Below are 15,714 nucleotides of genomic sequence, written 5' to 3' on the forward strand. Positions count from 1 at the left end.
AATAGATATCGTGAACCCGACCAAGAAAATACAGTCCTCTTAAACCTTTTATGTTAATTAATACAATTTGTTTCCAACCAGTGAGCTGATTTTTTTAATGGAAATATATTTTCGTTATTACTAAGTTTATATAACTATCTCCATATATACCAAATGATTCTCTTCGATTTGCCGCCCCAAGCGACGCTCAATCTGCCTACCCCCTCGGGATGTCACTGATTATAAGTAATTATGTTTCTTTCGAAAGACTGATATTCTTTTTATACACTATTATATTGTATTTGTTTATTAATTACTCAAATTACATAGTTTTTTTATGCCCCAACGCAAATAAACATCAAACGTTTGGGTTAATATACCAAAGAAATAAATGCTTTAATCATCTAGTTTTTTACACCTACTATCATGGCCCCCACATCTTGAAGCGGGCCTCCACGCCAGGATCTTGGGCGGGCCCCCCTACCTATTGCCATGGTTACAGGTAGTCTGACGCTCTCCAGTTTCACATCGAATTGTGGAGTTGTCGAGTATCACTCAACAAGTCACAACAACCGTATATTTTAAAATGGTAAATAACTCCGAAGTAAACTAGCGCCGCGCCGTAGGCGACTTTTTTTGCTATTACAGCAAATTTAATATGTGTATTTATCTCATTTATCTGATCGACCTGTCAAGCCGGGCCCCTCCTGAGCCTGGACCCCTAGGCTAGAGCCCTGTCAGCCCCCCTTGTGGGGGCCATGCCTAATATATCTTTGTTTTTGATTCGCTTCGAAATTATATCATATCACGACTATTTATTATTGAAATAATATTACTTCGCGACATGTTTGTCCAATCATATATCCGATTTATTAGCCATGCGATGCCTCGCTAAGTGGCAGGGCTTTGGTGACGCGACATTCATTTAACTAAACACTAAATTATTAAATTTTGACCTAAAACTGTATTCTTGCCCAAGGAAAATAAATAATCTGAATGAATATTTAGCCCATCACGAGAATTATTGTAATATAAAACCACCATTTAGTTTAATAAAAATAAGTTTTGAGAAATTACAAATATAATATCGAGTATTTTTACAGACGTTCGTTTGCAATGTCGGATCACTTCTTAACTAATTTAAAGCGCTAACGCAAGCAGGACGGTTTAATTGTTCTACTGTATTTTCTCTCACTTTCAGTTTATTGTATACTCCCACGTTTATTTAACAAACTATTTAAAAGTTTACAGATGGAATAAACGTTGTGATGCTAAGTCTGTGTTTTGATTCATTGAATACCCCAATAACTTATATTGTCATAAACACTATTGATTCCTTTTATCGCTTCGCTATATACTGTACCTAAATTTTGTCTGTTTGAAAAGTGACTTGCGTTGGAAATCGAATAATTCAACTCGCCACACACATAAACACGTTTAAGCGTAGCATCTTTGCTACGGTGGCTCTACGCTCGTAGACCCAACTAGTGCTTATCATAAAACATGAAGGTGGTTTATCGTAGTAAATTTAATTTAATAATGTTGACAGTTTAATGCAATACACAGTAACATATTATATACATGACATCCTATAAAATCATACTCGATGGAATACTGCTGGATGAAGGCTTCCCTTAGCTCTCTCTCTTCTTGATCCATATCTCTTTACTGCCATGTACATCCATCAAACTTTGTGGGCTCGTCTATTCAGCAGGCTTAAGGGCGTGGTATTGGATACCACTATATAACGGAATTAATTTGTCCACTATATAACGGTGTTTTACTCGCCGAGCGATATGTCCAGCCCATCGCCATTTCATCTGCTTAATGACGTCTATCACATTGCTTTCTCATTAGTTTCTTCTCTGATATTTAGGCGTTATGCCCAACATGCACCTTTCCATGCCATTGCATAACTCGTATTTTTTTAGATTTCTCATACATTTAGGCGCATGTTATATTAAACGAAAAGCATGTAGCCACTAGCCAGTGTGCAATTCTCTTTGAGATCACTATATTTATGTGTTTTCTCAAAGCCTGAGTATTTTTTATTATTTAACTTGTATTACTAATTATGAAGAGTGTAGACTACTGTTTCACCACACTATTATCATTGGGCGTCTCGACTTGTTGTAGTGTTAACAATAATATTATAATGTTTAAATATTCTTTAATTATTAACAAGTTTAAAAACACTCTTTTAGTATGCAAAAGAATAATTAAGAATGGTATGTGGAATCAAAAGTGGGGCGCATACGTGACAACCAAAAAATCTAAGATTAGTCTATTAATTTATAAAAAATGTTATTTAAGTAATTAATTGCGATATTTTACAAAAAAAAAATCATCATTGAACTTGAACATAGCACCTTTAAAAAAATATGGTCTTGCACTATATTTTTATACGAGCCTTTTAAATTATAAATTATTTATTAAAATTAACCAAACGATTGAAATTGAATTACCTTTCTGTGTTATAATTTTCTGTAGATTGGATAAGTTTTCCTTTGTTTATCCGAAGAACATAATTCAAATTCTCTTTACAACTCCATCTCCATAATAATATTAATTCAAGTGTGTTATAATAATAACATTACACCTTTAGTGGAAAACTTGATGCAAAGTCAAACAGCAGAAAAACTTAATAAACCATGAGAAGTTATTAACATTTTTATTAAATAATTAAAAACCATTATTTAAAAAATGTCAACGTTAATGACTAAAAAGTTATAATATAAATTATTTAGGGCTAATAAAATCTTTTACAGTCAAATTATTAAGTTTTCATTTTAGAGTAAAGTATTTTATTTATTTAATGAACTAGAAAATTACCAGGTGGAAATACCACCTGTCAAAATTACTGAAAAACCTCTCAGAATACATATTTTATCTCACCTTACCCTTTTTAATACGTCTTCTTCTTGTCTCTCTTTCTATCATAAATTTACGTGTATGTTTTGTGTTATATTAGCACTGTATTAATTTACATTTATGATGGCCGGGCGACTAACACGTCGGCTTATAAATAATAATGGTGTGGTTCCCATTTCGAAGCCTGGGCCTGGAAAATACACATGTTATTTGTTAATGTGTGTTGGGAATTATAGACATAATAGATTGAGAAAGTGTCTAACATCTATTTATCGTAAAAAAATCTGTTAATACAACCTACACACTGTGGTAGAAACATGGTAAAAAAAAATGATATTACTCTACTCTTACTTCCTTACTCACATACACGTGGGTATGTTTTCTCTCACTTTACCTCTTTTACTATTTCTTCTTGCTGTCTCACTCTTTCCTACATATGTATATTATATACTCACACAATTCGTTGTTAAATTATTGAATATGTTGTATCGAACTATGATGAAAGTCTCCTTAGCAAACTCGGTGTACTTCTTTGAACTTCTATATATTATGTATATTTGTATTTTCACTGCTCTTGTATGTTTATATATCGCACATCCGGTGCAATAACGTCATACGTGCAAAAAACACTTTTTTTCAGGAGAAGCATTTAAAGATTGTGAACTTGATAGAGTCACATGGTTTCATGATTTGTCATATGAAACTGTTGAGATATATCCGTCTAATAGAATAATATAATAGAATAAATAAGTACGTGTCGACATCTAGCGCTCGCTCCGCCGAAGCTAGATATCGACTGTTGCTTGTAAGAGGGAGACAGATTCTTCTTCCCCCTCTTATGCCGCACATGATAGTTGTCATCGGTTATTTAGAGCACACGCGCATATAAAATGTGATCATTCTGTATAATAATATTCATGCAGATTAATATAAATAAAGTTAATCGTATATTAAAACTACGTTGCTTATTTACGATCCTCAAAACAATCCACAATTCCCAACAGAAACCTTTGACGAAAACGATAAGAACTACACTTAAGACTTTGACGCACCAGATGCGGAGACCTAATATGCATCTTTATGATATTTATCTAAATTTTGATTATTTAGCACTTGTGACGTTGTTGCACCGGATGTGCGATATGTTCTCTTTCTATATTTTCATTTTTATCGTTTTTATTACTTATTTTCTGTATAAGAATGTTTCATGTCACATTGTGAATAATATAAGTATATATATTTTAACTTATAATTTTTACATTATAACTTAATGTCTACGATATGTTAAAAAAATTAATTGAAATTGAAAGTGTCGGCGACCAATTTTTATGATTTAGAACGCCGTCAGGATCCTTCCAAAAATCTCCATCAATTTCGTCGTAATTAGTCACGGTGCATAGGGTACATTGGTAAAGCGCATTGGTCAGAATCTTATAGATACGGGCGCAAGTTCTGCAAAGGTAGCAATATTTTAAAAAGGTAAGTCTATAAGGTTTTTAAAATATATATTGTAGAACAAGCTAAATTTTTACAACGATAGGTCCATTTAAAGTTAAAACGTTTTAATTTACAGTCCATCGTATCACTCCTGGTTAAAAAAAACATATACTATGAATCAAATGGTTCACTGAACAATAATAAAACATAATTGAGGCATGAACTAAATATTATATTGTACAATGGAAAAATTTAATGTTGTAATAATTATTTACTTACTCTGGTTCCCTCTCCAGCACCAGTTCTTCAAAATCGATGACGATCCTGTATCCCTTCGGAGCCGTTATCTGGGTGTCACAATTGGCTCCGTCGGGATATGATCTCGGGAAACCAGGGCTTGTTAATGCGGCCCGTGGTCGACCGCGCCCCAATGACACTGTCGTTTCGCAAGCTGCTCCTGATGCTATGCCAGTTTCAGATGGTTCTGAAATAAAAAGAAACAAATTGTAGTTATTTATGATATATATTTTTTTTAAATATAAAATAATCATATTTATTAAATAACATCTCTCTCTATGAAAGGTTATTTATTTTAGTCCCGTATGTAAGATGTAAGATGTAAGGGAACTATTTTATATATTATATTCTCTGATGTGACCACTCTAACTTGTCGTGTCGGTCTAGATCAGTGTTCGGCAACTTAATACCCGCGGGTAATTGAATTACCCACTACATTTTGAATTACCCACCAAGAAAATATGATAATATTTTATTATTATTTTTTTATAAAATTATTTATTCACTGAAAATACCAATAATTAAAAAAAATAAGGCGGATAAGTAATAATGTGTTTTTATCTTATTTATAAGCAAATTACAAGGAAATATACACAGAACAGATTATTTCTGAGTTCCCTGGAAATATACCACTATTGCGCTAGGTTGCCTTAGGTTAGATAAGGTTACGTAAAACTATCATGAATAGTTCAGGGAAGCACCAATGAGTGAGCTGGAGTCCATGAATTCGGATTTTTTTTATAAAAGCTTGGAGACGGTCTGGTACTACAATGTTTATCAAAAAATATTTTTTGATAATGCAGCTATCGGTCTGAAATAATCACTGGTAGATTTTACATTGGCAGGTTCCATAAATAAATTTAAAAAAATAGTGTCATTGATATAATTTATGAGATAATGGAACATAAACATTGCATTAGTACGCCTCGTCATTTTACGCGTGTGATGACGGAAGGGTGCGACTGTCAAAAAGCAAAGTCTCTAATGCAGGGTCGGGGTAGATTTATATTTTTATACTAAGACTAATACTGAAAATATTATCAAGTGGTTTCAGATTGATACTTTGTATTTTAAAACAATTCATAATAGAAATGAAGCCTTACATATCAGTATATTATATAACTAATATAAAAATGTAAAATGTATTTTGTGGGCGTATCGAAAAATTGTATAATACAACTTTTTCTATCGTAAAAGTAATGTTAAATAAAACTTCACGTACAGAACATAAATTTGATAAAAGCGAAAGCTTTATGTATCATAATTTATTTTCCAGCGAACGAGTACGTATGTTTGATTTCCTGCGGCCAAAATGGTTTGAAACTTTTCCTCATTGATCGATCGAAATTGCCAAACGGTAATTTAACTTTGCAGAACCGAAAGCTTGCCTGTAACTTATTTTATAAACGGTAGATCATCATCAGCTGGAGTCGATCTACTTGAAGGACTCCCTTTCCATCAGATGGTCTCCAATTCTTAACTGCTTTGTACATTTGAAGATACTGGTAAATTGATCGATCTAACGGGTTGAAGAGTAGCCCTTCGGGTCTATTCTATACAAAAGGCGACTATTGACCGCTAACGTGCTAACGTGATAATGTGTTAGTATTTATTACATACATTTTATATTGAAATATTATAATTGTATTGTGATCAGTTAATCAGTCGAAACTGTCTCTCTCTCTATCGCTCAGAGGGCAGAGGGCATGCCGTTAAAATATAGCATTTATTGCTACTATTAATACAAGCTAATTGTAATTGTTACAATACGTGTTAATAATTCGATACAAACATACCCTAGTTAGCGGTTTTAGCAGACGAAAGCAGCCTTTTGTATACTCGTAGAATAGACCCGCTGGAGTCGTTTAGTACCCCTTGGGAATCGCTATATAACTGCATTAGGCTAGCGATTGTTCATAATAATCCGAAGGATATATCCGGCCGTTTACCATTACATCAGTAGTAATATCATAGTATTGTAGTTAATGCCATCTTATATTGGTTTTGTAGGTTACATGTAAATTGTATATATGCAGTACACCGCGAGCTGTCTTATCGAAAACATGTGGCTATATAATTGAGATTAGTAATTAATGACGTGTTATTTGTGGGGCATTTTACGAACACCTACATACTAACCTACATTTGAACCATTCAGAATTCTAAATAAATATATATACGATATGATTGTATTTCTAATTTACATTATTTACCTATCTATTTTCTTCTGTCTTTCACTTACATTCTGACTGTTTTTATTAAGTATTTTTAAGTGTTTTATTTGGACATGGACAGCTCACATTTTTGGGGTTCGAGGATGATGATGAAGAAGTCGAAGATGTATGCAGGAGCGAATTTTATTAGGCGTCATGGTTGGTACAATAGTATGTTACAGCAGTTATGTTACAATACTAAACTAATGATAGGTACGGATCCGAGGTCCACATCTCGGTACAATCAGATGTTGGGCAAAGCGATATAGAGACTGCGATGGTAACAGACTGGAAACGTATCTTCGAATGACATTTTGATAAATCATTATTCGTAATTTATACAGTCGAAAGAAATACCTAAACATTATATTCCGGCACATAGTTAGAACGAGTCAGCGGTTTAAATACGAGTAGCTGTGAATTTTATTTATTATTACAGTCATAATATAATATGATACTATGGGAATGGATATTAGACTAATTTTCCATTGCGATACCATATTTAATATCGCCAATCAATTTGATGACTCAGGTAAACAGTTGTTTACCAGTATATGAGTCGCTGCGAATATATTATTGTGGTTAAATAATTTGATACATTAAAAATAGATATTTGATCAATAATATACTGACAGCTACACATTTATCAATTTAGCGAATATTCATGTGTATAAATAGGGAACCATAGTTGATGGGCTAGCTCAGTCAGTTCCGTAACCTTAGTGTCAGTCAGATCTCAGTTGCAAACAAATCACAGTCTCAGTATCACTCCACACAGCATCTCGTTCACCGAGCATCGGACCACTGACAACACTCCTGTTGCATTTATTTTTGTACCAACTGTATACTATTTATGCAGCAATAATCTCTCTCTTCTCCGTTTATCTGAGCAACCTCCAATCCAATTTTTATCTCTACATCTGTCACCCCTAAATCAGTTTCGTCTCTTTACAATGACAAATATATTATACGAGTATATTATATAATATTTATAACGTAACATTCATCAATCGATTATTATTTTAACAATATCTGGTTATCTGACAATTAGAATGTATTTTAGATTAGTATATATTTTAGATTTATATATATACTAGCTGACCCGGCAAACTTCGTACCGCCTCTGAATCAAGAAATCTTGTGTTAACTTATTAGCTAAATTTAATTAAGTTTTTATGAATACTCAAAATTAATTAAGTTCAATAAATGTGCAAAAATCAAATCAAAATGAAAAGTATTTTAATTACATTGAAATGAATGTAATTCATGTAGCAGCAAGGCATTTGCTTTATTGAAGCGAATAAATATGATTCGCGTAGCATTGTTGCACTACTTTCTGTTAAACTATTTGGTGAATGGGTTGCACTCGGGTCGATTCCCTTCATTGAAGTAATTTGTGCTATACGACATTTTTCGTTTTTTTGTCAAGTGCGAGAACGAACAAAGTGGATGGTGATCATGCTACGTACAATTGACCGTGAGCGAAACATTCATTTTCTAGATTCAGGCCACAAATACTCAAGGATTGGCCTTGTGATTTGTTGATCGTGGTTAGCAATGATGTTCGGGAATACTTTGTTGATGAGGTCGTCCTTCATTGAGACGAAATTGCAAAAATTCAGCGGAAACGAAATCTATCCATTCGATTCGTCGACAGGAACACGGCCGTTACCGATAGTTAGCAATTGCTTGGAGAAATCTTCGGCAGATGGATCGTTTAGCAATGCAACGCATGTTTGTCGTCAGCTGAAGTTTCTTCACATAGCGCCACAGAGTCAATGATTTGAGGCAAGGGTTTATTTCATCGGCAGCGGTCGATCTTGGAATGACTGGTAGTGTTTGGCGGAAATCGCCAGATAGTAGAATCATTGCGCCTCCAAAACATCTTGATCGCAGATCTTTCATAGTTCGATTGAGTGTTTCCAATGCGCGTTTGTGCGCCATTGTGCACTCATACCAGGTGATGATTTTACTTGCTTCCAAACCTTTGGCCATTGCTGAGTGTTTCGCAATGTTGCATGTCGGTTTTTGAGTCGTTTGAAGGTTTATCGGCAATTTCAACGCTGAATGAGCCGTTCAGCATCCTCCTAGGAACGTGGCCGAAATCCCGGAAGCAGCAACTCCTACATCCATTTCGGATCTTGCACGAACAGTGGCAAAATCATGAACATGAGGAATGTCTTCCCAGTTCTACCGGGTGCATCGAGGAAAAATAAGCCACCATTTTCATCATCAATTGCCTTCATTAACGTATCGTACACTTCCTTCTGTTGGGGGTTCAACAGTGGTACATTCGTTCGAACTGATTGGTTCAATGCATCTCAATCATATTCATGTTCACGTTCAAATTTTTGATTGAAAGCGTCGTTCATTCCATGATGTGGCGTTGGCATTCCTAACTTGACTAACAAACTGCCGCACATGAGGAAACACATGTCTTCGATCAAAAGCAAAGCCTGGTTATGTATCTACTCATTCACCTCGAGATCGGGATTCCCTGAACTGACACGAATTCAATGTAAAATGTCTTCTGACATGTTATCCTTGTACTTGTTTCACAGTTCAGGTGGATTCTATGGGAAGCATGTTGAAATAATGATAGCAAATAATGTACGTGTCTATCTTGGAGATGCAGAAACAATAATTACTTCAGCGATTGTCATGTCCCAATGAGTATCGTTTTCAAGTAAATTGAGCCGTTGGCATGCAGCACGAAATATTGGGCACACTATACCATTGACAGTTTGAAGTGATTCAAATGATGTCGGTCTACGAACATTCACTGGCAACAACCGCAAGTAGAAGCATTCGTCATTCTTCGGATGAACTGTGTAAATGCGACCAAGAGCATCAGCAAAACGCACATCCGTATGATCAGGAACTGCATCGCCTTGCTTCCGACATTGAAATTTCTTCGATGAAGCGTTCCAAGTATAATAACGTGGCATCTCAGAGTAGAGCCACGTTCGTGCAAACGGATCGCTTTGGCAAATCGAAAAGAAACTGGTCAATGTTGTCGCTGGAGGTATTTCAGCACGTTCAACAACATTCTATGCGTTGAAATAAATTCGTTTACCATTCTCCAGATGCACCGCCAAATGTACAACGGTGTGATGACGTTCGTGAATGGGAAATGACAAAATACGCCAAATTGCTTCATTGCAGCTCACATATCGACTAACTTGATAGTGCGTGATTTTATCATTGGTATTAGGAGTTTGAACACCAAAAACCACCATATCGCTGCCTTTGGTGACATATTTGCAGATGTATTTGATGGACTTCACTGAATTGCAATACTCCACGTTGCAATGCGCCTTGAATGTTTTGGAAAGAAGTGGCAAATACGGAACAATCCAAGTGTTGTCGACCACGATATCGTTTTCTTTCACTTTCGTTGTGATAGTTCTACCGTTATCATCGGGTGATCGATGCCGATATAGTGGATAACCATCGTTACCAGTGATAGTCTCCGCCGTTAAATTTTGTGGATAACGCTTGTAACACTTGCCGTCGACCATGCACGGTGATTGGGGGTTGATGGCGTCACACGGTCCGTGAATCATGTTAGTAATTACAACATCATGCAGGTCTGGATCGGTTTCGGGATCAGGAATCTCGTCACATAATATATGATGTCATCTATTTGGTCTGGTCGAATTCTTTCAACTAACCAAATAAGAATGTGTGCATGCGATAAGCCTCGTTTTTGCCATTTAATCGAATACATCCAGCATCGAGTATCCCCAAAGACGCGGTGATTAACAATGTAGTTCATCAGCGACAGGATTTTTTGTTTGAAGACACGTACGGTGATGTCGTGCTGATCATTTGATGTTTGTCCGGGGGCAGCAATTGAACAATTTCTATCCATTTTGGATTGCATGTAAAGGTGATGAATAGATCTGGACGACCGTAACGACGAACATAATATTATGTCATTGCATATTGCGCATATTCATGCATATGACGCGGGCTGCCAATGTACGTTGCCAGTAGAATAGTCAATCGACCAACATTAGCTGCATGTCCTTCGGTGCTGATTGTATCGCGTAAATGAATATACTCCTCCGAACGCAGTTTGGCTTGGTTCAACCGAATGAAAGTGAAGCGCTCCGTCTCGATTTTGACGTACAAAACGAACAAAAAACGACGAAAAAATGACGCACAAAAAAAATCATCGAAATAAGTCAATCAGTTCTCGAGATATCATCAAAAAAGCCGCTCCATACGAAATGTAGGAGAAAATGAATTTTCTTCACAATTTTTTTCCCGTGATTTTTTCGATGTTTTAATAGTTATTCTGCTATTCGGAGCGGAGACAAATCCAACAAATCAATGATCATAAAAATCGGTCGAGCCATTCTTGAGTTATAAATGGTGTAACTCGTATCGTTTTCAAGCAAATTGAGTTGTTGACATGAAGCACGAAATGTTGGATACACTACATCATTGACAGTTAGACATTTCGACTATCATTCTTTCTTTTGTTTGTTTGTTTATTGTTTCTGTCATGTATCAAAAAATGCGTTGTATACGGATTTAATTTTTTTGTGATTTTCTTTTATTTTCGAATGCGCGAGGTTCATTGTTCAAAATGTCAAAATGTATGAGAAAATTAATTTTCTTCATAATTAATTTTTTGCGTGATTTATCTGATGTTTTAATAGTTATTCTGCTATTCGGAGCGGAGACAAATCCAACAAATTAAAGATCATAAAAATCGGTCCAGCCGTTCTTGAGTTATAAATGGTGTAACTAACCCGACATTGTTTTATATATTTATACACATTGTATACATTGTATACATTATATACATTGTTAGATATATTTATGAAGAATCTATAGGGTTGTTCAAGAAAGTAGTATTTGGAAGTCAATATATAATGAGGAGCTCTACATTCTTTATAGAGGTGAAAAGATCACGTGGCATATGACCATGCAGAGTGCGATGGATTGGCCACCTCCATAGAATACCAAAGAATATACCAGCAAGGTGGGATATATACGCAACCCTTGAGGATATGAGAAGACCTAGACGGCCGAATTTAAGATGGTTGGATTGCATCACATGAGATTCCATAATGTTCGGTCGAAGTAACTGGAGAGTGTCGGCGCTGGATCATCCAGGATGGAAGAAGTTTTTGAAGTATATTATGATATGATCATTAATGATGATGATATTAACACATTCTAATGCATTAATTTCTTATTGTTTAATAATAATGATCATATATTATCTAAACATAATATATGGTTGGGCCAATTATGATCGCATTCATGCTTTCTTCCCACCAACCTCAAATCCCCAATTATTGTCACAAGACCAACCAAATCAGCAGTAATGAGTCATGAGTCGACCGTAATTGCAAGTTAAATTAGTTACATCTAGACAACGGACGCGTGTAGGCTTGTTACAGCTAAGCTGTCGTTAACCATAGAGTGAACTAGACAAAACACATCTGTTCGACCTTCGTTGCGCTAAATCTGATACGGTTTGAGTGAAAGTCGCATCTATCATCCATCATGAACTTGTCATCATCATTCATCATCAAAACCCAAATGAAACCGTGAGAGTGACATTCCGAATCATCCGTTTACCAGTGCATGCGTGCGTGACACCCGAACAGGCTCCAGCGCGCACCAGCTTTCTCAACATAAAAGGTCAGTGTCTGGCATTCTATTAACCCCCCCCCCCAGATCCGTAATCCACCAACCAGCATCTTCAAATTATAGTCCACTGCAAAAGCGCCACCGTACAGTTGTCACAAACGTTTATTGAAGTAACTGACTATAACAAAAATACAACTGTTCTCGAAACAGACCCTAAAAATATTCAATAACTGTGAATAAATTATTCAATAATATTGACTTAATAAAGTTTATCTGACTAGTAAGATTAAAATATACTGAAGTTATGGATAACAGCTCGGCGTGTAAAGATAAACTTTGCCCGTCTCGAAAATGCAGCAAACTAACTCCAAACTTGGGTACGTTTTGAATAATATTACAAAGTGTTGCTATTGGACAACTCATTTGTAACGCGCGATGGAAAGTTTCGTAAGTAATACTAAATACGATTTGTTATAAGTAAAAGTTTGCTGACATGCAGTAAAATTGAATTTTGAACTATTTAAAGCATTTATTGAAGATTAACGTTAAATCACCGCTTTCAAATATCCAATGGACCATTATATGAATTTGTAAATTATTTATTTCAGCAGGGCTAGCCATTCCAACATGACACTTAACTCCAAAACCAATAAAAAAAGTGATAAATGTGCTATTTCGTATTACAAGAGCTAATTATTTGGAGATATGAACAATCACAGGGCGTATTTTAACGTAGCACACCACAATAACCACATGTGCCTCGTTTTCAGACACAAAAGTTTTACCCTTCACCATTCTCTATAAACTATAGGTGGGTCAATAGTTATATGTAAATTGTACGTAAAACATTTCACCGTTGCACTGTTTGGCGTGAGCTTTCTTATAGGATGGAGATGACCGCATTACGGTCTCCAATTTTATTAGATTCAATATGAACATTAATTAAATTTTCATAGCTGATTTTGGCAAAATTCTTGAATTCAAGACTGAAAACCTAACCTAACAAATAATCCAGTATATCGGCTATTTTCAAATTTTGTTTGCTGCTGGCTTCTTATAAAGTGTAAACCGGCAAGAACCGTGTTTTATTTAGACATGATTTTATGTTAGTACTATACGAACTAAAGAGGTTAGACGGTCTTTAATATACAGCAATATATTTCCGATACAACATTTCACGGCGAAGTGTGATACGGCGAACTGCATATGTCCAAGTTTCCGGACACGGGGTTACACATATGGTATCTGGGGGCTAGATATAAGATTTGTTGATATGCATTATAATGGTGTATCAACATTTTATAGAAATATACCTGTTGGAATTAGTATACTTTATTGAGAACATAACTAACATTTCTTTACCAGCATGAAAAGATGCATGTTGGGTATAACGTGGAAAACCTATAAAAGAAAATAATATATAAGGAAGCAAACAAGAGTACGCGATGTGATGGTAGTTTTTTTTACCTATATGTACATTTTCTGTATTTTTTTACTGGAGGTACTTTTGATCTTTGGCGATGATGATGAGGATGTATTCGCGTCACCACTTTGGGAATGGTGAGGTGATGGAAGATAATGATCACGTCGGGGTCACCACTTTGAGGATCGATGAGGTGGAGGATGATAATATCGTTGTTTGCTTGGATGTTGTGAGAAGAGAGTTTAATTATTATCGTTACAAGAATAAATAAATACAATGATGAAGGTTACAGAATGAATCGCGGGTACAAGCCTACTGATAAAATTGACTATATTATTAAATTCACTGGCGATGTACCAATATGTCAATATAACCGAGAGACTAGACTCGAGTTGGAATGACAATTGACTGTGTCGAGTGACCGGACTCGATGTGAGTAGTGCTCCAAGTGCTCGAGTGGAGTGAGGATTTATGGTTTCTTCTTGCTATTTATACATATGCAGTTCATACATTGCAAGAGATGTAATTTAACAAATAATTATAGACCCTACTGATCTAGTTATGACTAAGGAAATGCTGAAAATCTTTTCAACTACGTTGTTTTATTTTGACGACAACAAAACATACGTCATATTAAAGTGTGTCACCCTTGTAATGCTGAGTGGTATGATTGCTTAATTTCTTTTATCGCAGTTTTAAATTCAAAACACTCAAATTATATAAAATATGACATTATATACGTAAATGGAAAAGTATGCAGGTATTATTATTTTTTTTTATTAAGGAAACAAACAGTTACATATTGGTTACAAAAATTTAAAATATAATAATGAAAATTTATTGCAACCAGCAAAGTTTCCATGTATACATTATAATATAGTTAAGCCTAACAAGATAGAGAGTAAGAATAACCTAAATATAAAGAAATTACATAAGAAAATTACATGAGAAAAATGAGGAAAAATAATGAATAATTAAATTATATACAAAAAAAGTAACATAAATATATATATATATATATATAGGTATAAGTATACATATCTATTTATACAAAATTGTGGAGATAGCGCGTTTAAATGAAATAGGTGAATTATTAAAAGGATCAACGGTGGAGAAATACATAATAATTATAATTTAAACATGAATGCCGAATAATTGTGCATAATTAGAATCGCTACGACTGACATGGTACAAAGTTTGGTTTCGCATAAATCTTGATGGACAATGGAAACCCACCCTTTCGAGTAGGTTTGGCGAGTCAACAAAACCATTGATAACAGATATAGAACGTCGACTTTCCAAAGATGGTATCATAAAAGTTGCAGTGGTCGAAATAGATAGATTAGATAAATCATAACATTAAGCTTTAAAATTGATGTATGTTGTAAATTACGGATACGGCTGCGATCAACCAATTGGTTATACCTCTTATATTATACTGGTATTAGTAAATTGTCTTCAAATGTTGAAAAAGGAATGGGAGAAAAATATTCGGAGAAAACTTGTATATCAATAAGTCTGTTAAAGTCGTGTAGTACAATACTCAATTAAAAATCGTATCTTGTAATATGTATATAATAAAATATAACTTTATTGATGATTGTCTGTTATGACAAAAGAAGTTACATACATAGTCGTATTTGAAATAATAAATTGATAAATTGTTTTCTATGATAGATTACTATTATGGAAATACCTACAGTGAAAATACTTAAAATGCGTAGGTACCTGAGCACTTTACCTTTCAAATAAGCATGACAAAATATTACACATATTCGTCTCCTGTCAAACATGACGTCAAGAAATACGTTTGTTTCACAATGATTTATGTGATATTTTATACTGATGGCGAGAATATAATAATTAATTTGGAATATCAAC

General features: G+C 34.7%; 1 protein-coding gene across 1 annotated transcript in view; it reads right to left on the minus strand.

Annotated features, from left to right (window-relative positions):
* LOC147063616 (uncharacterized) overlaps positions 1–15,714 on the minus strand; it is a 257,403-nt gene that overhangs the window by 146,554 nt on the left and 95,135 nt on the right. The window contains exon 6 of the mRNA XM_085959431.1: positions 4,567–4,771. Within this exon, the coding sequence (XP_085815557.1) occupies positions 4,567–4,771 (205 nt within the window). The remainder of the gene's footprint in view (positions 1–4,566; positions 4,772–15,714) is intronic.

This window comes from Rhyacophila brunnea, unplaced genomic scaffold, assembly GCF_057557595.1.
Source record: "Rhyacophila brunnea isolate RB1 unplaced genomic scaffold, BYU_Rbru_1.0 scaffold_9, whole genome shotgun sequence".
In the NCBI taxonomy this organism is placed as follows: domain Eukaryota; kingdom Metazoa; phylum Arthropoda; class Insecta; order Trichoptera; family Rhyacophilidae; genus Rhyacophila; species Rhyacophila brunnea.